Genomic DNA, 22,645 nt, shown 5'->3' with positions numbered 1-22,645 from the left:
TTAATTGAAATGCCTTCCAGGTGACTACCTTATGAAACTGGTTGAGAGAATGAAGGTAAAGCAGCCAACAAGTGCTCAGCATGTGTGGGAACTCCTTCAAGACTGTTGGAAAAGGATTCCAGGTGAAGCTGACTGAGAGAATGCAAAGAGTGTGAAAAGCTGTCATCAAGGCAACGGGTGGCCACTGTACTTTGAAAAATCTCAAATATATTTTGATTTGTTCAACACTTTTCTGCCAGCTCAGGGACAAGCTACACTATTCACATTCCTGTGTAATCAAATAAAAAATGCCCCGAATACAATAGGTATTCCTTACCGTGAAACGCTTGCTTACAAGCCCTTAAACAATGGTACAGTTCTAAAAATAAAGTTAAGAAGGGGCTTGATTACAACCTGTTACAATGGTGCCTATGTCGCCCCCCAGGCCATTGCACACACAGCAAGAAGCCTGGGATATCAACTATTCAAAGTTGGCCTACAGTAGGTGGGAGTGACCATAGAATTCTAAAGGAGTGACCTTACTGAGTAAAGTTATTGTCATCGTCACTAGTTAACACAGTAACAAAGTCCTAGTTATGGCAAAAATGTGACTTGTTAAAGCTAACCCTAACTAATGAAGGCCAAGTTTGATGCGTTGGTCGACCAGGCCTTCAGCACATTTGGGGGGGGTCTTGGAACGAGATTAGGTGTAATGTGACTACCATGACTTCACTTTAGAGCGCATTCCAATCCTTCGACCAAACATGTCACCCTTTATAAAGCATGTTTAGATCATATTCGACATAGTGGGTGTCGTGGTCATTCTTACACAGGGACACTCAAAGTCAATCTTAAATTAATAATCCTTTATTTGTCATCACGCTGGAAAGGTTCCAACCAACTCAATGCACCAATATACACATGTCAATCAGGAGCTCTGCCAAGGTAGACACAGCAGTTGTCTTATATACGGCTATACACAGACAATTTATATTTGCATGATTTACCATAATCAATTATGAATTACCGACCAATACTGGTTCAGACCAATACCTCATGAGGCTTCTCCTCTCTAACCTGAGACCTTGTTTATGTCACACAGTTATGCCACATTTATGAACCCTTTTAAAGCATGACATACGGTTATAGATACTTTAACACATTTATGTAGTAATAATGTAGGCATTATGAAGGCTTTATGAGGCCTTTATAAGCTGAACGTAATTTAAATCAGAACCATAAACTTAATACATTTTAGAATAAATTCAAACCATTAAGTTGATTTTCAAAATCTGAGACACATTTGGTAGAAGACCCGAAAGTAACAAATTATAATACTGGACCGTTTTTCATGTTCTAGTATTTAAAAACTACCATTGTTTTCATACACTGTGCAACTCTAGATCAGACTAAACTTTCCTCTCTACAATCACTCATTAACCTGGATGTTAATACAACTGGACATTATTTTATTCTCACCACAAAGGAAGGATGCCAAGGGTTAATAAACTGTATAGGGCACCTAGATTGTTTCCTCTGACATGATACATCAGGCCAAGTCCCTGCCATGTTCTGTCCCATCAGACTGCCTATGGTGTCGCCTTGTACTTTGCCTTTCTGTCTTATGCTAGAGGAAATATATCAGTTAACCTCTGGACCTAAATCTCCTAAATCTGCCCCTGCACTCTTGGTCTTCAGGATGGCCATAGCCAAGTACATCCCATGCCTGGGGTTTTTGCTGTGTGTACGTAGACGCGACCTGCAATCCACCAACAGCAGTTTCATGTCCACCCGACGATCCACGGTCACCAGCCAGACCTCCGACATCTGTGACCGCTTACACCGCACCAGCACTGTCAAGTCCCGCCTCTCTTCCGCCTCCGACAGCGAATCGGTATTTTGTTAATTTTTTATTTATTTATCTGTTATTTTACCAGGTAAGTTGACTGAGAACACATTCTCATTTGCAGCAACGACCTGGGGAATAGTTACAGGGGAGATGAGGGGGATGAATGAGCCAATTGTAAACTGGTGATTATTAGGTGACCGCGATGGTTTAAGGGCCAGATTGGAAATTTAGCCAAGACACCGGGGTTAACACCCCTACTCTTACGATAAGTGCCATGGGATCTTTAATGACCTCAGAGAGTCAGGATACCTGTTTAACGTCCCCTCCGAAAGACGGCACCCTACACAGGGCCGTGTCCCCAATCACTGCCCTGGGGCATTGGTACATTTCTTTTTTTTAGACCAGAGGAAAGAGTGCCTCCTACTGGCCCTCCAACACCACTTACAGCAGCATCTGGTCTCCCATCCAGGTACTGACCAGGACCAACCCTGCTTAGCTTCAGAAGCAAACCAGCAGTGGTATGCTGCTGGTATGAATAAATATGTCCTGATATGAAATCATGAGATGTGTGTGTGTGTGTGTGTGTCTGACATTTATGTAATGGTTCCATCCCCCAGGCCTGGACAGATATTGAGGCTGACCTCTCCAGTATGGTCTCCTGGCCGGCTAGCCGCCAGGTGTCCTGTGATATCAGTAAGGACACCGCCGAGCTCCCACACTTCAAGCCCTCCAGCTCCAAGTCCAAGATGAAGAGCCACGACTCTGGTATCTTTGAGAAGGTAACTAACACATCAATGCAAGGTCAGGTCAAGCCTGCTCCCTGTCCTCTTTCACATGTGTGACAATGTACCGAATGTGTGGAGGATATTTTGGGCTCTAGAGGCAGAACATGTGAATGCATTGTCTAACACAGTAAAGGTTAGTAAGTAAGCCAATTTAGGGTTTAAAAAAATCCCACTTGCACTTATGTGCTCATCTCCCAACATCAATACACATGAATGCCACCAATGGTACCTAACATTCAGTGCCTCTACCTAAGAAGCACCTAATCAAACAGTAACACACTTGCTGTACTGCAACAAGATTCGTAGGAGAATTAGGCAAGAACTAAGTATACATTTCCATCATAAAGGATTCTTCTGTGTAGTCCGCCACAAATCTATTAAACCAACTATTGGCCTGGAAAGCACCCCTGGATTTGTGTCAGCCAATCGCATGGCTCCTAAATTAATCTGGCACCTTGTTACAGACAGGATGGTAAGATGAATCCACAGCAGAGGGGTCACTCCAGGGAGGAAGCTTTAGGAGGGCTTTGCTGTACCATAGACGTCTAATCCAATTTTGACATTTTTGAAACGTGTTCATCTTTATGGCGTCTTTCAGTGTTACTATTTAAAATGTGATGTCACCTGCTAAAGCAGTGTTTTATTAACTGTGGTATAGGGTGCCCCCATGAGAACACAATCTAGCTCTATGGAGCACAGTACTTGTAGAGGCAATCTGTATTGGAGGATAAGAATCTATTTTTTAAATTGTATGAGCAATCGCATAGGGTCAGCAGACATTTTTCTGTAAAGCGGATATATAGAGGTAGCTGATGTGTCTTATCAGGGTTCATTACAAATAAAAATTGTCTTTTAAATGTGTCTTAAATCTCTTTACAACATATTGTGATACAATTATAATCTTTATTGAGAGGTTAGATTTCACTGTTAATTAAATGTAAAAAAAAAATTTTTTTACTCCCTGTCCACCATCCACCCTTATACAAAAATATTTGAATAACAATGACAATATTGATTTAAATAATTCATTGTTAATATGGTGGCACCACAAATGTGAATGAACAATTTACCAAACAAAACACAAAAAAAACATTGGAACATTTCTGCAGACATGTCAGAACATAATAAATAATACATTTACTTTGTATAGTGCTTTTCACTCTCATGGTGAAAATATAAAATACAATAAAAACGACATACATTAAAAATGAATTAAAGTAAACTAACAATATTGTAGACTTGATGCTAAATACAGATTGGATTTTTTTGCTTTAGTGTGTGTGTGTGTGCGCATATGTGTGTGTGTGTCCAACAACCACTTGCCCAACAACCACTTATTTATGTTAGGAAGTTTGCCATCTTTATGACCAGCCCTGGTAACTTTACCCCAACTTCCCTTATACCCAGAACACCGCAACTTATTAAGAACATCACAAATGTTCAGATGTAGTTTTATATAAGCATGCACACTTATGTTTATGAAGAACCAGATTATTTGTGCAGAGACATACCTTGTCACGGACATAAAGGCCACTCGGGTCCTCATTGAAGCGTTAGGACAAGAGCAGGATCGCTGCTGGGGTCTCGAGTCCTGGGCAAAAGTAAAGTAAAGATCTTACTACATTTGCAAAAAAAATGTGTATTACAATTCTATTACAAAATACATATTTTTTATGTATTATGTACTGTATAGGCTACATTAGAGAAAGGGAAGGAATAAGAGCAAATACCCGAAATAGCAGGTCCTCACCCATGCCTCGCCTCTCTACCGCTGCTATTATTTTGCCACTAGCCTTGCAGAGTCCTTGAATTATCTTTTTGTCTATATCCATTCCATGGACTTGATTCATTTCTGAGAAGATCTGAAAAGATAATTTGCACATATTTTTTTATTTCTGGAGGTTTAACTTGATTTAAAAAATAGCAAATGTGTAACCGAACTAAAAAAAAGTGAGTTTGTTTCATATTCATGATCCAGTGAGCATATTTTGACAATAAAATGACTGTTACTTACTTGGTTCAAAAGTGGTGTAGCAGACAGGCCACCCCAAGTAGCTCTACATCACATATGTCAGAGTCAAGGCCCGCGGGCCACATCCGGCCCGCGAGAAGGTTTTTACGGCCCCTGGGATGATCTTGATTTATTATTAGAACCGGCCCGCAGACCGCAGCAAGCCGGCAGCCCGCAGATCTTTTACACGCACCAATACTACATTTCCCACAATGCAACGGTGACGCACCGAGCAGTAGGCTGCTTCATTTCAATATTTATTGGCACAGCAGTCGTCAGCATCACAGTAAAATTAACTTTCAGATACCCATCAAAAATGGCAAAACGGAAGGTGGACACTGAGAACCGGGGTTTCAAACAAGGTGGGAGTCGGAGTATATGTTCACGGAGGTAGCTGGAAAACCTGTGTGTCTTCTGTGTGGAGAAAGTGTGGCGGTACTGAAAGAGTATAATCTGAGACGACATTATGAAACGAAACACGCGGACAAAAACAAGAATATGGACATGGAACAAAGGCTACAAAAGGCAGAGGAATTAAAACGAGGCCTCAAATCTCGACAGGCTCTGTTCAAAAAAGCCAAATCACAAGGCCAGGCTGCTGTCAAGGCCAGTTTTATTTTGGCAGAAGAGATCGCTAAATCAGCCCGGCCATTTACGGAGGGGGATTTCATCAAAAACTGCATGATTAAAGTTTGTGACGAAGTTTGCCCAGAAAAAGGCAACTCTTTTTAAATGTGAGTCTGAGCAGAAACACCATTGCCGAGAGAGTAGACCAGTTGTCCATCAATCTAAAAGAGCAGCTTGTGAAAAAGGGAAAAGATTTCATTGCATATTCCTTGGCTGTGGATGAGAGCACCGACATTTCTGACATTGCCCAGTTGTCAATTTTCATCCGCGGAGTGGACTCCAGCCTAAGCGTGACAGAGGAGTTTTTGGCTTTACGTCCTATGCATGGCACAACTACGGGGCATGATTTGTATGAAGAGGTGTCAAGATGTGTAAATGAGATGGAGCTGCCTTGGGAAAAACTCGTGGGTTTGACAACCGACGGAGCACCTGCGATGTGTGGACACAGGAGCGGACTGGTGGCGAAGATACGGGAAAAGATGCAAGAGGAAAACGCGACAGGTGAGCTGACAGCTTATCATTGTATCATACACCAGGAAGCGTTGTGCGGTAAAGCCTTGAAAATGGAGCATGTAATGAGCATCATCACGCGCACAGTTAACTTTATCAGAGCCAAAGGTTTGAATCACCGCCAGTTCAAGGCATTTCTGACGGAGTTAGAAACGGAGCATGGTGATTTGCCTTATCACACAGAGGTGCGATGGCTAAGCCAGGGAAAGGTGCTTCAAAGATGTTTCGAGCTTCGTGAGGAGATTTGTCTGTTCTTGGACAGCAAAGGGAAAGACACAACACAACTCCGAGACGAAATGTTTCTGTGTGAAATGGCTTTTCTGTGTGACATTACGAGTCATCTGAATGCAATGAACTTGCAGCTGCAGGGTCGGGATCATGTCATCTCTGATATGTACAGTACAGTGAAGGCATTTAAAACCAAACTGACTCTGTGGGAGACGCAGATGCGGAAAGAAAATTTGAGCCACTTTCCCAGCTGCCAGACCATGAAAGAGAAGCTCTCTACCAGTGCGTTCCCGAGCGCACAGTTGGCTGATAAAATAGGTATGCTTGCCGCTGACTTTCGACGCCGATTTGCTGACTTTGAAGCACAAAAAAGCAGGTTGGAACTGCTCGGTAACCCATTTGCTGTTGACGTGGAAAGCTCACCACCAAACCTCCAAATGGAGTTGATTGACCTCCAATGCAATGATGCACTGAGGGCAAAATATGCGGCAGTGGGTGCTGCGGAGTTCGCCCGTTTCCTCCCCGACACAATGCCCCAGCTGCGCATCCAGGCTGCTCAAACGTTGTCTATGTTTGGCAGCACATACCTGTGTGAACAACTTTTTTCTTTGATGAACCTGAACAAAACATCACACAGAAGTCGACTTACTGCTGAACACCTCCACTCAATTCTGAGGATTTCCTCAGCTCAGAGCCTTACCCCGAACATTGATGAACTTGTGGAAAAGATGGGACACCACCAAGTATCACCCTCAACCTCAAACAAGTGAACATTACTGTGCAATCACATATTTAGAGTTTTTACTCAGTTCAAGTTTAAAAGTTAAAGTTTAATATTTGTTTTCACTGCATGTTACTTCTCCTTAAACAAAGTGTTGTTTTTGATTAATAGATTTTTGCACTTTATTTTATTGTATTTCAATCCAATTATATTTTAAAAATATTTCAGTTGAGTGGATGATAGAAAATTGCTATTATTGTTTTTTTCTTTGAAGTAAATTTAGCCCACTTTTGCTAAAATAGAAAATATAGGCTACTGATGGTGCCTTGAATACCGGTTTCTTTCATTTAATGTTCATGTTATGGGGATTTTTATATAAAGGAAATTTGTCTTTTGTGTCTGTTGAAAATTAAAGATTACTGACAGAGCCATAAGAAAATATTGCTTTATTTATCTGATCATATTGGAATATATTTGTTAGGTTTTCAGTAGGTTCAATTAGGTTCACTAGACTATATGCGTCATTTAAAAAATTTTCAATGAACATTCGAACAGTCCGGCCCTCGGCTTGTAGCTAAATTTTTTATTTGGCCCTCCGTCCATTTGACTTTGACACCCCTGCTCTACATCATGCTCGCCATTCGTCACCTACAGTGCCTTGCGAATTGCAGCAAAAGGTGGCGCTACAAACTATTAACTTAAGGGGGCTGAATAATTTTGCACGCCCAATTTTTCAGTTTTTGATTTGTTAAAAAAGTTTGAAATATCCAATAAATGTTGTTCCACTTCATGATTGTGTCCCACTTGTTGTTGATTCTTCACAAAAAAATACAGTTTTATATCTTTGTTTGAAGCCTGAAATGTGGCAAAAGGTCGCAAAGTTCAAGGGGGCCGAATACTTTCGCAAGGCACTGTATGACACAAATACACATATGCACAGGTAAAGCTCTTGATTTTTAAATTATGTTCCCACTTCATTGGATAGTCGCATATACTGTATGGTCCATATATACTCAAACGATTAGCTGCAACTTTGTTGACAAGCAAACACTTGCTGGAACTAAGGTTAGGTTTAGGGGTAGGGGTAAGGTTAACCATAAACCCTGGCTGCCTTTGATGCTGGGCCTGCATTCCCATCAGAACTCCTATTCTGTGTGAACTTAACTCTGATGACTGCAACCTCTTATTTGCAGACAAGAGATTGCCAAGGAGTCATCATGTCAGGTAGTCCTGGGGCATGGTCCTAGGGCTCAGGTCCTCCGAGAGAGAGAAAGAAAGAGAATTAGAGAGAGCATATGTGGGGTGGCCAGTCCTCTTCCCGGCTGAAGATTATAACAGAACATGGCCAAGATGTTCAAATGTTCATAAATGACCAGCATGGTCGAATAATAATAAGGTAGAACAGTTGAAACTGGAGCAGCAGCACGGCCAGGTGGACTGGGGACAGCAAGGAGTCATCATGTCAGGTAGTCCTGGGGCATGGTCCTAGGGCTCAGGTCCTCCGAGAGAGAGAAGGAGAGAATTAGAGAAAGCACACTTAGATTCACACAGGACACCAAATTGGACAGGAGAAGTACTCCAGATATAAAAAACTGACCCCATCCCCCCGACACATAAACTACTGCAGCATAAATACTGGAGGCTGAGACAGGAGGGGTCAGGAGACACTGTGGCCCCATCCGAGGACACCCCCGGACAGGGCCAAACAGGAAGGATATAACCCCACCCACTTTGCCAAAGCACAGCCCCCACACCACTAGAGGGATATCTTCAACCAACAACTTACTATCCTGAGACAAAGCTGAGTATAGCCAGCAAAGATCTCCGCCATGGCACAACCCAAGGGGGGGTGCCAACCCAGACAGGATGACCACATCAGTGAATCAACCCACTCAGGTGACACACCCCTTCCAGGGACGGCATGAGAGAGCCCCAGTAAGCCAGTGACTCAGCCCCTGTAATAGGGTTAGAGGCAGAGAATCCCAATGGAAAGAGGGGAACCGGCCAGGCAGAGACAGCAAGGGTGGTTCGTTGCTCCAGAGCCTTTCCGTTCACCTTCCCACTCCTGGGCCAGACTACACTCAATCATATGACCCACTGAAGAGATGAGTCTTCAGTAAAGACTTGAAGGTTGAGACCGAGTTTGCGTCTCTGACATGGGTAGGCAGACCGTTCCATAAAAATGGAGCTCTATAGGAGAAAGCCCTGCCTCCAGCTGTTTGCTTAGAAATTCTAGGGACAATTAGGAGGCCTTTGTCTTGTGACCGTAGCGTACGTGTAGGTATGTACGGCAGGACCAAATCAGAGAGATAGGTAGGAGCAAGCCCATGTAATGCTTTGTAGGTTAGCAGTAAAACCTTGAAATCAGCCCTTGCTTTGACAGGAAGCCAGTGTAGGGAGGCTAGCACTGGAGTAATATGATCACATTTTTTTTGGTGTAACACCATTCCCAGGCATGATGCCCTCAAGGAAGTAATGCATCACATCGAGGGGAATAAATACATGAAGGTTAAAGTTGCATATGTCATCTCAGAGACGTAGCATGGACTTCTAACACCATAGACTCTGGCATTTTCTGGGTTTTCTTGGACTGCCTGCAGGTGGTAGCTGTAATTTGTTGAGTCGCGCATGGTGAGCTCTCGTCTTTGGTTGCTGTGCAAAAGCCGCAGGGCCAGACGGATTACCAGGAGGTGTATTCCGAGCATGCGCTGACCAACTTGCAAGTGTCTTCACTGACATTTTCAGTGAAGACCCGTTCCAATTTGCATACCGCCCCAACAGATCCACAGATGATGCAATCTCCATTGCACTCCACACTGCCCATTCCCACCTGGACAAAATAAACACCTATTTGAGAATGCTATTCATTAACTACAGCTCAGCGTTCAACACCATAGAGCCCTCAAATCACTAAGCTAAGGACCCTGGGACTAAACACCTCCCTCTGCAACTGGATCCTGGACTTCCTGACAGGCCGCCCCCAGTTGGTAAAGGTAAGTAACAATGAGTGACGCAGTGGTCTAAGGCACTGCATCTCAGTGCAAGAGGTGTCACTACAGTCCCTGGTTCGAATCCAGGCTATATCACATCCGGACGTGATTGGAAGTCCCATAGAGCGGCGCACAATTGTCCCAGCGTCGTCCAGGTTAGGGGAGGGTTTGGCGTAGGCCGTCATTGTAAATAAGAATTTGTTCTTAACTGACTTTCCAAGTTTAACAAAAATTATGATCCTCCACTATACTGCTCTGCACAGTCACACAATGCTTCTCTCTGATCTTCATCATAAACATGCAGAGGTTTCTCATAAGGCCTCTAACTAGGTCTTCAGTTTTGAAGTCCATGGACTCAACAACATTAGTTGCAGGCGCCCACGCGAGATCAGAGTCATCATCATTCACATTTTCCTTAATGTAGTCAGGCACAGGGATTACAGAACCATTAGGTGAAAAAAATCTGTCATTTGGTCCTTGAGCATAGCAGTTATAACACCCCCACAACAAGAGCTACATGGTAGTTGGGTTAAAAGCAGAAGTGAAGTTTTGGTTGGACCTAGTATGCAATTGATTTTTTTTATTGAAATGTAAAACCTTGGAAAGGTGAGGTGTAGTCCTCCAACTGATTTTGCTGAAGCCACTGGCAGACATCCTCCACTGACCATCCAGATACTTCAGAATTTCTGAAAATAAACAACAAAATCAGGTTTCATGCCGGAGTCCAGTTAGGCTATGCAAAAGCACTACATACCATGTCCCGGAATACCCATGAAATTACCCAAAACCAACTAAAAGACACTTTGTTGTCCCATTTGAATGCCATTGTTATGCTAATAGATGTCAGTTTGTATTGACTGCTATGTAGGTTAAATTCACACTTCAAATGCAGCTGTCCTACAACATATCCTTACCTTCTTCTTGATCCCAATTGCATTGTGTCCATGTTCTGTCTTATATATTTTGCAGTAACAGCAAACGTTACAGTGAAACCAAGGAAAAAGGCAGCAGCTGCCATCACTAACCTCAGTTACTGCTTTTTACCTTTGGGCTGCTGGCTCAAAGGTTTACCCTGGTATTATGTATTGTTCTTCGCTGATACAAATATAAAACTATATGACACTGACAGCCACATACAAATAATTATATTAACACAATTATTTTGTATATAAAAAAAATCGTAATGGAAACATCTTCCAGTGGGTGTACCAAGCAAGACGTCAGTCACTGCCGTCTAAGGTCAGGTCAGAGGTCAGGGTCAATATGAATAAAAAATAACCTCATCGTAAGACAACAGAACCACCTATTCAAAGATCTGCCTACAATTCATTTGGCCGGACAATAATTAAAAAAAAAACAGAATTTTTCCACATTTTGTTACGCTACAGCCTTATTCAAAAATTGATTAAATTGTTGTTATTCCTCATCAATCTACACACAATACTCCATAATGACAAAACAAAAACAGATTTTTAAAAAACTTTTGCAAATGTATTAACAATGAAATATCACATTCACGTAACTATTCAGACCCTTTACTCAGTAATTTGTTGAACCACCTTTAGCAGCGATTACAGCCTCAAGTCTTCTTGGGTATGACGCTACAAGCTTGGCACACCTCTCCTTGAGAAGTTTCTCCCATTCTTCTCTGCAGATCCTCTCAGGCTCTGTCGGTTTGGATGGGGAGCATCGCTGCACAGTTATTTTCATGTCTCTCCAGAGATGTTAGATCGGGTTCAAGTCCAGGCTCTGGCAGAACCAGTCAAGGACGTTCAGAGACTTGTCCCGAAGCCACTCCTGCGTTGTCTTGGCTGTGTGCTTAGGGTCGTTGTCCTGTTGGAAGGTGAACCTTCGCCCCAGTCTGAGGTCCTGGGTGCTCTGGAGCAGTTTTCATCAAGGATCTCTCTGTACTTTGCTCCATTCATCTCTCCCTCGATCCTGACTAGTCTCCCAGTCCCTGCCGCTGAAATACATCCCAACAGCATGATGCTGCCACAACCATGCTTTACTGTAGAAATGGTGCCAGGTTTCCTCCAGATGTGACTCTAGGCCTTCAGGCCAAAGAGTTCAATCTTGGTTTCATCAGACCAGAGAATATTGAGTCCTTTAGGTGCCTTTTGGCAAACTCCAAGCGAGCTGTCATGTGCCTTTTACTGAGGAGTGGCTTCCATCTGGCCACTCTACCATGAAGGCCTGATTGGTGGAGTGCTGCAGAGATGGTTGTCCTTCTGAAAGGTTCTCCCAACTCCACAGAGGAACTCTGGCGTTCTGTCAGAGTGACCATCGTGTTCTTGGTCACCTCCCTGACAAGGTCCTTCTCCTCCGATTGCTCAGTTGGCCGGGCGGCCAGCTCTAGGAAGAGTCTTGGTGCTTCCAAACTTCTTACATTTCAGAATGGAGGCCACTGTGTGGCGTGGAGGAGGCCGTAGGAGGGCAACAACCCAGCAGCAGGACCGCTACCTCCGCCTTTGTGCAAGGAGGAGCAGGAGGAGCACTGCCAGACCCCTGCAAAATTACTGCCAGCAGGCCACAAATGTGCATGTGTCTGCTCAAACGGTCAGAAACAGACTCCATGAGGGTGGTATGAGGGCCAGACGTCCACAGGTGGGGGTTGTGCTTACAGCCCAACACCGTGCAGGACGTTTTTCATTTGCCAAAGAACACCAAGATTGGCAAATTCGCGACTGGCACCCTGTGCTCTTCACAGATGAAAGCAGGTTCACACTGAGCACATGTGACAGACGTGACAGTGTGGAGACGCCGTGGAGAACGTTCTGCTGCCTGCAACATCCTCCAGCATGACCTGTTTGGCGGTGGGTCAGTCATGGTGTGGGGTGGCATTTCCTTGGGGGGCCGCACAGCCCTCCATGTGCTCGCCAGAGGTAGCCTGACTGCCATTAGGTACCGAGATGAGATCCTCAGACCCCTTGAGACCATATGCTGGTGCGGTTTTTCTCTCCATATCCCCGGATTTCAACTAAAAGCTCTGGACATTTACACCTGGATCTCGCAGCTAGCTAGCTGCTATCATTGTGACTATTGGCGTACGTTGATCCCGGAGCAAACATCAATTATTCCAGAGCGAGCCAGCTGAAGAGTTCCATCTGCCACTCCTGGGCTACAATCACCTATCCGGACCCGTTTTACTGCCGACGCGGAGCCCCACCGGGCCTTCATGGCTGGACTACCGACATTATCTGCTCGAGGAAGTTATCCAACTGGCCCTTCCGTCGTGACGTTACCTGAACGCCCATCTGCGGCCCGCTAATCGTTAGCGATCTTATCGGCTGCTATCTGAATAGATCTATCGGACAATTTTTCTTGGGTCACTATAACTACATCTATTTTGCCAATTGGATTGATCCCCTCTACCACACGGAACTCCACTAATCTACCGACGGAAATGCACGAGGTGGCTAAAAACAGACCTCCATCCTATGCTAGCTTGCTATCGATGGCCCGGCTAGCTGTCTGAATTGCTGTTACCCCACCCAACCTCACTACTAACTGGACCCTTATGATCACTCAACTAAGCATGCCTCTCCTTAATGTAAATATGCCTTGTCCATTGCTGTTCTGGTTAGTGTTTAATGGCTTATTTCACTTTAGAGCCTCCAGCCCTGCTCATTATATCTTATCCAACTTTTCAGTTCCACCACCCACACATGCGATGACATCACCTGGTTTCAATTATGTTTCTAGAGACAATATCTCTCATCATCCCTCAATACCCAGGTTTACCTCCACTGTATTCACATCCTACCATACCTTTTGTCTGTACATTATACCTTGAAGCTATTTTATCGCCTCCAGAAACCTCCTTTTACTCTCTGTTCCCGACGTTCTAGACAACCAATTCTCATAGCTTTTAGCCGTACCCTTATCCTACTCCTCCTCTGTTCCTCTGGTGTTGTAGAGGTGAATCCAGGCCCTGCAGTGCCTAGCTCCACTCCTATTCCCCAGGCGCTCTCTTTTGATGACTTCTGTAACCATAATAGCCTTGGTTTCATGCATGTTAAAACCTCTTGATGCTATGGGGGCGCTATTTCATTTTTGGATAAAAAGACGTGCCCGTTTTAAGCGCAATATTTTGTCACAAAAAGATGCTCACTATGCATATAATTGATAGCTTTGGAAAGAAAACACTCTGACGTTTCCAGAACTGCAAAGATATTCTCTGTGGGTGCCCTGAACGGGAGCTACAGGCAAAACCAAGATGAAACGGCATCCAGGAAACCAGCAGGATTTTTTAGGCTCCGTTTTCACATTGTCTCCTTATATGGCTGTGAATGCGAGAGGAATGAGCCTGCCCTTTCTGTCGTTTCCCCAAGGTGTCTGCAGCATTGTGACGTATTTGTAGGCATATCATTGGAAGATTGACCATAAGAGACTACATTTTCCAGGTGTCAACCAGGTGTCCTCCAATCGAAATTGGTACGTTTTTCAGCTGCTGGTATTTTTCCATGCGATTCTGAGGGAAACAGGCTTCCACGAACTGCACAATGAAGAGATATGTGAAAAAATCTTCAGGCTTGATTCCAAACAACGTTTGCCATGTTTCCATCCTACATTAAGCTGATGCCCTAATTCGGAAAATTTTGAACGTTTTGGTGACTGAATTTAAACACGGTCATAGATATTCCTAGCCAAATGTGATGTACAAAACGGAGCTGATTTTCACACAAAGATTCTTTCAGGAAAAACTGAACATTTGCTATGTAACTGAGAGTCTCCCTCATTGAAAACATCAAACTCTTCAAAGGTAAATTATTTTATTTATTTGGTTATCTTGTGATGGGGGCAATCCGTTCACATATGGTGTCCAGGGCACAGCAACGTTAACGATTTCTGAAAATCGCAAATAAAAATTAAAATAAACGTTTGCTCTCAAGCTTAGCCTTTTCTTAACAACACTGTCATCTCAGATTTTCAAAATATGCTTTTGAACCATAGAAATTGACTAATTTGTGTAAGAGTATGAAAGCTAGCATAGCATTTTGTGTAGCATGTTAGCACGCAACATTTTCACAAAAGCCAGATAACCAAATAAATAAAATCATTTACCTTTGAAGAGCTTCTGATGTTTTCAATAGGAGACTCCCAGCCACATACCAAATGCGCAGTGTTTCCTGGAAAGCACTGTGTGTAGGAGAAATCTTTCCCAGTTTTCTACATTGCGCCTGGCTACCCGAAACACTGTCAACCGAAAATGCAGTCACCTACAACGTGAAACATTTCCGGATTAACTTCATAATATCGACCGAAACATGGCAAACGTTGTTTGGAATCAATCCTGCCCAAACCTTTTTTCACATATCTCTTCATTGACATGCAGTTCTGTGGAAGCTTGCTTCTCTCTGTGCCCCATGGAAAAATACTGGCAGGTGACTTTTGCGCACCAATTTCTGCGCAGGACACCGGGCGGACACGTGGTAAATGTGGTCTCTTATGGTCAATCTTCCAACGATCTGCCTACAAATACGTCACAATGCTGCAGACACCTTGGGGAAACGACAGAAAGGGCAGACTCATTCCTCTTGCGTTCACAGCCATATAAGGAGATCATGAAAGACAGAGCCTCAAAATCCTTGTCATTTCCTGGATGCCAAGTCATCTTGGTTTTGCCTGAAGCTCACGTTAAAGGGCACGCACAGAGAAGATATTTGTATTTCTGGACACGTCAGAGTGTTTTCTTTCAACAGTAGCAATTATATGCATAGTCGAGCATCTTTTTGTGACAAAATATCTTGTTTAAAACGGGAACGTTTTTCTTCCAAAAATGAAATAGTGCACCTGCCCGCCCGTCCAACATCACTACTCTGGACGAATCTGACTTAGACTATGTGGACAACTACAAATACCTAGGTGTCTGGTTAGACTGTAAACTCTCCTTCCAGACTTACATCAAACATCTCCAATCCAAAGTTAAATCTAGAATTGGCTTCTTATTTTGCAACAAAGCAACCTTCACTCATGCTGCCAAACATACCCTTGTAAAACTGACCATCCTACCGATCCTCGACTTCGGCAATGTCATTTACAAAATAGCCTCTAATACCCTACTGAATAAATTGGATGCAGTCTATCACAGTGCCATCCGTTTTGTCACCAAAGCCCCATATACTACCCACCACTGTGACCTATACGCTCTCGTTGGCTGGCCCTCGCTTAATACTCGTCACCAAACCCACTGGCTCCAGGTCATCTACAAGACCCTGCTAGGTAAAGTCCCCCCTTATCTCAGCTCGCTGGTCACCATAGCAGCACCCACCTGTAGCATGCGCTCCAGCAGGTATATCTCTCTGGTCACCCCCAAAACCAATTCTTGCTTTGGCCGCCTCTCCTTCCAGTTCTCTGCTGCCAATGACTGGAACGAACTACAAAAATCTCTGAAACTGGAAACACTTATCTCCATCACTAGCTTTAAGCACCGGCTGTCAGAGCAGCTCAAAAATTACTGCACCTGTACATAGCCCATCTATAATTTAGCTCAAATAACTAGCTCTCCCCCTACTGTATTTATTTTGCTCCTTTGCACCCCATTATTTATATCTCTACTTTGCACATTCTTCCATTGCAAATCTACCATTCCAGTGTTTTACTTGCTATATTGTATTTACTTCACCACCATGGCCTTTTTTTGCCTTTACCTCCCTTATCTCACCTCATTTGCTCAAAATGTATATAGACTTATTTTTCTACTGTATTATTGACTGTATGTTTGTTTTACTCCATGTGTAACTCTGTGTTGTTGTATGTGTCGAACTGCTTTGCTTTATCTTGGCCAGGTCGCAATTGTAAATGGGAACTTGTTCTCAACTTGCCTACCTGGTTAAATAAAGGTGAAATAAAAAAATAAATAAAAATCAAATTAATTTTAGTATAACTGTCATGCCCTGGCCATAGTTTACTTTGTATGTTTCTATGTTTTGATTGGTCAGGGTGTGATCTGAGTGGGCATTCTATGTTGGATGTCTTGTTTGTCTATTTCTGTGTTTGGCCTGATAGGGTTCTCAATCAGGGACAGGTGTTAGTCATTGTCTCTGATTGGGAACCATATTTAGGTAGCCTGGGTTTCACTGTGTGTTTGTGGGTGACTGTTCCTGTCTCTGTGTTTTGCACCAGATAGGGCTGTTTTCGGTTTTCGTACATTTGTTATTTTGTTAGTTTATCGTGTATAGTTTCCGTATTTAATAAAATGAATCACAACTACGCTGCATTTTGGTCCGCTCCTCCTTCCCACAACGAAAGCCATGACAATAAAGCTGTAACGTAAACAAAATGTGGAAAAAGTCAATGGGTCTGAATACTTTCTTAATGCACTGTAGAATTGCTTGAAAATCAGAGACAGCTGTCCAACGACTCCAAACCAAATTTACTGAGTATGAGCAATTTTAACAAATCAATGGATACAGTCAGTATATGTTGCCGTAAAAGTTGTGCCAATTTTGTAGAATCTTATTAAAAATGATTCACAGCTGTAATGGCTGCCAAAAATGCTTCCACCATGTATTAACTCTGGGGTGTGAAGACATCTTCATTTTTTTATAATTTGGAAAATTGTCTATAATTAAAATTTGCTCTGAAAATGTGGAGTAGGTTGTATAGGTCTGTAAGGAAAAAAATCAAATTAAATCAATTTATTTTAGATTACATTTTAAGCCAACAAAATGTGAAGACTGTGCAAGGTGTGTATAACCTCACTATGGACTGTAACACTGACTTTTCAAGCCTGATTGTTGATGTCAATATTCGCCCATTCAAAATCAAATATTTTATGAAGGCTTAAATAAGTGTTCTTCGGGATCGGTGTCCCTTCCACGGGACGGTTGAGCTAAAGTAGGCTAATGCGATTAGCATGAGGTTGTAAGTAAGAAGAACATTTCCCAGGACATAAACATATCTGATATTGGCAGAAAGCTTAAATTCTTGTTAATCTAAATTTACTGTCCAATTTACAGTAGCCATTATAGTGAAAAAAATACCATGCTATTGTTTGAGAGTGCACAATTTAACATAAAAAGTTATTAATAAACAAATTAGGCATATTTGGGCAGTCTTGATACAACATTTTGAACCGAAATGCAATGTTTCATTGGATCAGTCTAAAACTTTGCAGACGCTGCTGCCATCTTGTGGTCAAAATGTATATTGCAACTGGGCTGTAATAATACATTATGATCTTTCTCTTGCATTTCAAAGATGATGGTACAAAAAAATTTAGAAAATAACGGTTGGTTTTTTCTTTGTATTATCTTTTACCAGATCTATTGTGTTATATTCTCCTACATTCCTTTCACATGGTACCAAGAATATGCATATCCTTGCTTCAGAGCCTGAGCTACAGGCAGTTAGATTTGATTATGTCATTTCAGGTGAAAATTTAAGATCCTCAATTGTTGTGTGTCTCCTCTTAATATAAGGAGTGACCAATCCCTACAATTATTAGTACGTCTTTACTTACATGTCACCCAACAAATGTGTTTTGTGTGACTGGAATTTAATTGAGTTTCACATTGAAATGACTCAGAGTTGTCACTTATTATAATAGCAGGAACCAACCTCTACGTCATGTATTTTGTATCTTCCAGAGCTCTAATGCCATGGACAACATCTCCATGACAGGCGTGGGCCACAGTGACCACGGCTTCCCTCCAAGTGTAAGTACCCATAATTAGTATCAGTTAATTCCTCGTGGCTGTATCATCTAGTGTGGCTTGCCATTACCTACCTCCAATAAAAAACAATGCAGCACTGGTGCCCTATTTAATCTTCTCTCAGTCTGAAAAATAACACAACATGTTTCCCCCTGTTTTCTACCCTCTTGATCCCATCTACGTAATATGGATCCCAGTTTCCCATAGAGAAGGCACTATAGCAGGGACCATCAACTAGATTCAGCCGCAGGCAGATTCTTTTCTTGAGTGGATGGTCAGGGGCCCGGAACATAATTACAAATCATTTGTAGACTTCAAGAAGCCCAGATATAATATTTGACTCAAACGTAACAATGTCAAACCTTGCTTACAATTGTAAACAATCACATATATCTCTCGTTCATGCGTGGAAATGAAAATCATTTGGAGCTGAGTTGCTGCTTTTAAAAGTACTTTATGTCCAACAAATAAATAAAATAATATTAAAAATTTGGGGAAATTGGGCCAAATTCGGGGAACCGTTGTCTACAGTCTCTGCCATAGCCAAATATGACTGATGTGAATGCGTTCCTGTGCAGTCTGACAGGGATTGGCCATGAGCAGACAGCAGGCATGCAGATGGCACAGAACAAGTGGCCTTGATAAATCACTGCTGTTTAATCTTAATAAATGTTGTAGCGGACTAACCTGGTTTATGAATGAGAGACACAATTAACTGTCCTGCGACATGCCTGGTGGCAGGCTAAGCCAACGGGGGAGAAATATTGCCACTTTCCCTTTCATTTGTAGTCGGTGCTGATAATGTCAGGGTAGGAACGCGAGTGGCTGATTATATTGACACTGATCTGTAAAGACAAAGGAAAATTAATCTAATGGTCTAGTTCAGGGATGGGCAACCCCCTTTTGTACGCCCGCAGATCAATTTCCAAAGACAAAAATATATATTTTTATTATTTTTGGGGGTTACTCAGTCTGGTCTCAACTTACTGTATATTAAAATACACAAGATTTGGTTGTGCATCAGCAGTTTTTCTCTTGTTATGTCAGTCACTGACAGTCACTCAATTGGCCCACCCGTCAGCTATTAAATTGGTCAATTAATCTAGCGCCCTGCCAGGGGTTGGAACCAAAACAATTTCCCAATCGTTTAGTTCTGGACAGAGCCTAGGGTGGCCTAGTGGTTAGAGCGTTGGACTAGTAACTGGAAGTTTGCAAGTTCAAACCCCCGAACTGACAAGGTACAAAATCTGTCGTTCTGCCCCTGAACAGGCAGTTAACCCACTGTTCCTAGGCCGTCATTGAAAATAAGAAATTTTTCTTATTGACTTGTCTTACTGACTTGTTTCACTGTTCTGACGAGCAAAATAAAGTTCTGGACCGGTTCGAACTCCAAAAAAGATCCGGTTTATATCATTCCGTTTTAAACCTCTGAAATCTATGGACTTACGAGAGTTGGCTTAGAGTTGGACCATAGCTTACGTTAGCTAGCTGGCTAACACGTCGGTGTGTGCAGAGCGGCACCACAATTAAAAACACATCTTACCTGATTGTAGTTAATAAATCCAAACCAAATTTTGCTTAGGGCCGCTGGTTCTGACGACATGTGGATATTGATGGGGGTATGCAGACCCACAAGCCACCGCAGCCCCACAATTTCTTTGTGGCCTCCACCGCCATTAAAGTTAACCATCCCAGGTCTAGCTAGCCTTTTATCCTTCAAGGATTGTCTTTTAGTGAAATTAATGTCAAACCATAAATCCAATCTTTGTCTTATAGTGCTATGCTGCATAGCTAGACAATTGGGTGTGAAAGTCAATCATTTAGCATTTTATGTTCTTGTTCTCATCTCCTGTTTGACATCGATAGGCAGGAGATTCGTCAGAAGGCACCATAACTAGAGGAATGATTGGCCGGATTCCCAGCATCGTCATCACCTCTGAGACCAGCCCCTTCTTACCTGTCCTTAAAGCCAGTTCCCATGGTTCCAGTACTAGGCCAGCCAGTGGCAGTGTAGATGTAGGATCTGTAACTAAGGGGCCACGGGAGAGTGTCCAGCAGGGGTCAACACTTCCCTCTAACAGTGATGGCTCTACACCACTCATCTGATCACAACCACCCAGTTTTTATGTACAGCACTTGATTATTTATAGTAAATGCCAGGGTCTGTACTCAACATGCAACTTTTCTAAAAGTCAAGTTAACCCCCTGGTGAATATGTTCTTTATTAAAACGTTTTTGTTTTGTTGCTTTGTTAATGTGCAAGGTGACAAAGTACAGAATTGCAGTTTGGTATCTACTGTAAGCAAATGGGATAGGTTGTGTTGTCTGCTAAACTTTCACCAGGTCATCTGAGTGAGCTACAATCATACAAGAAGCCCAGCCATTTCAAATCCCTTTCAAACATTTCCCCTAGCTCAGGTCCCCTCCTCTTAGATCTGCAAGAGAAAGATGGCTGAAACAGATGATATAGAACTGTTGTGTGTAGTAATGCATTTGTGACTGAAACAGGCAGCACTGATCTGAGCTGGAGATGGCCATCTGAGTGATCTACACTATATATACACAAAAGTATGTGGACACTCCTTCAAATTAATGGATTCGGCTATTTCAGCCACACCCATTGCTGACAGGCGTATAAAATAAAGGACACAGCCATGTTATTCCATAGGCAAACATTAGCACTAGAATGGCCTTACAAACTGCCTCTGGAAGCAACGTCAGAGCAAGAACTGTCGGGAGATTCATGAAATGGGTTTCCATGGCAGAGCAGGAGCACAAAAGCCTAAGAAAACCATGCTCAATGCCAAGCGTCGGCTGGAGTGGTGTAAAGCCCGCAACCATTGGACTCTGGAGCAGTGCAAACATGTTCTTTGGAGTGATGAATCACGCTTCACCATCTGGCAGTCCGACGGACAAATCTGGGTTTGGCGAATGCCAGGAGAACACTTCCTACCCAAATGCCTAGGGCCAACTAAAGTATGGTGGAGGAGGAATAATAGTCTGGGGCTGTTTTTCATGGTTCGGGCCCCTTAGTTCCAGATAAGGGAAATCTTAACGCTACAGCAAAGGATGACAATTCTGTAATTCCAATTTTGTGGCAACAGTGGGGAAGGCCCTTCCTGTTTCAGCATGACAATGCCCCTGTGTACAAAGCGAGGTCCATACAGAAATGGTTTGTCAAGATGTGTGTGGAAGAACACTGACCTCAACCCCATCAAACACCTTTGGGATGAATTGGAACGCCGACTACGAGCCAGGCCTAATCGCCCAACATCAGTGCCTGACCTCACTAATGCTTGTGGCTGAATGGAAGCAAGTCCCCGCAGCAATGTTCCAACATCTAGTGGAAAGCCTTCCCAGAAGAGTGGAGGCTGTTATAGCAACAAAGGAGGACCAACTACATACTAATGCCCATGATTTTGGAATGAGATGTTCAACGAGCAGGGGTCCACATACTTTTGGTCATGTAGAGCATCTTCGCTGGGAGAAATATCAGGCTGTTTAGGATATTGTCCTTATTGTGGATCCAGGTTGTAGTCAATTCAGATTCCGTCACACAGCCGTGGGCCTTGAGAAAGAGAGACTTAAATGTAATTGGCCATTAGAATGTGTAAGACGCTGAATTTGATAGAACCTGCATTGTAATACAGTATTCTGTTGCTGTATTTATGCAGTATAGGTTCAATCCGTATTGCAGAAGATTCACATTATGGCGCGATTGAAATTTAAAGGCCATGTTCCCGCATTCGGCTCAATCGGAAATGACGTTTACATTTGAACCTGGATCGAATCAGCCCCATTTTCTTTCTTTAAAAAAAATCACAGAATGGTTTAAGATATTCTAGATGCATCCAGTTTACAGAATAATAAGTGGTTGGTCCATAGGCAGTAGCTTAGTTTGTAAACAAAGACACTGTGTAAACATGGTCTATGGCAGATTTGAATTCCAGCATCAAATCCGATTTTATTGGTCACATACACATGGTTAGCAGATGTTATTACGAGTGTAGTGAAATGCTTATGCTTCTAGATCTGACAGTGGAGCAGTATCTAACAGGTAATATCAACAATTCCACAACCAAACCTAATACACACAATCTAGCAAAGGAATGGGATGAGAATATATAAATATATATGGATGAGCAGTGACAGAGCGGCAAAGATACAATAGATAGTAAAGAATAGATAGTGTAGATTATAGTATATACATATGAGATGAGTAATGTGAGATAAGTAAACATTCTTAAAGTGGCGTTATTAAAGTGACTAGTGTTCCATTTATTAAAGT

The 22,645-nt window shown here is 42.7% G+C and overlaps 1 protein-coding gene across 1 annotated transcript in view; it reads left to right on the top strand.

Annotated features, from left to right (window-relative positions):
• Nucleotides 1-20,463, top strand: part of opn4a (opsin 4a (melanopsin)) — a 68,912-nt gene extending 48,449 nt beyond the window's left edge. The window contains exons 8-11 of the mRNA XM_064932279.1: nucleotides 1,678-1,873; nucleotides 2,446-2,607; nucleotides 18,292-18,360; nucleotides 20,224-20,463. Of these exons, the coding sequence (XP_064788351.1) occupies nucleotides 1,678-1,873; nucleotides 2,446-2,607; nucleotides 18,292-18,360; nucleotides 20,224-20,463 (667 nt within the window). The remainder of the gene's footprint in view (nucleotides 1-1,677; nucleotides 1,874-2,445; nucleotides 2,608-18,291; nucleotides 18,361-20,223) is intronic.
• The last annotated feature ends 2,182 nt before the right edge of the window (nucleotides 20,464-22,645 follow it).

The sequence above is a fragment of the Oncorhynchus masou genome, chromosome 23 (assembly GCF_036934945.1).
Source record: "Oncorhynchus masou masou isolate Uvic2021 chromosome 23, UVic_Omas_1.1, whole genome shotgun sequence".
In the NCBI taxonomy this organism is placed as follows: Eukaryota; Metazoa; Chordata; class Actinopteri; order Salmoniformes; family Salmonidae; genus Oncorhynchus; species Oncorhynchus masou.
The sequence above is the reverse complement of the archived record's forward strand: the minus strand, read 5'-3'. Positions and strand labels throughout refer to the sequence as shown.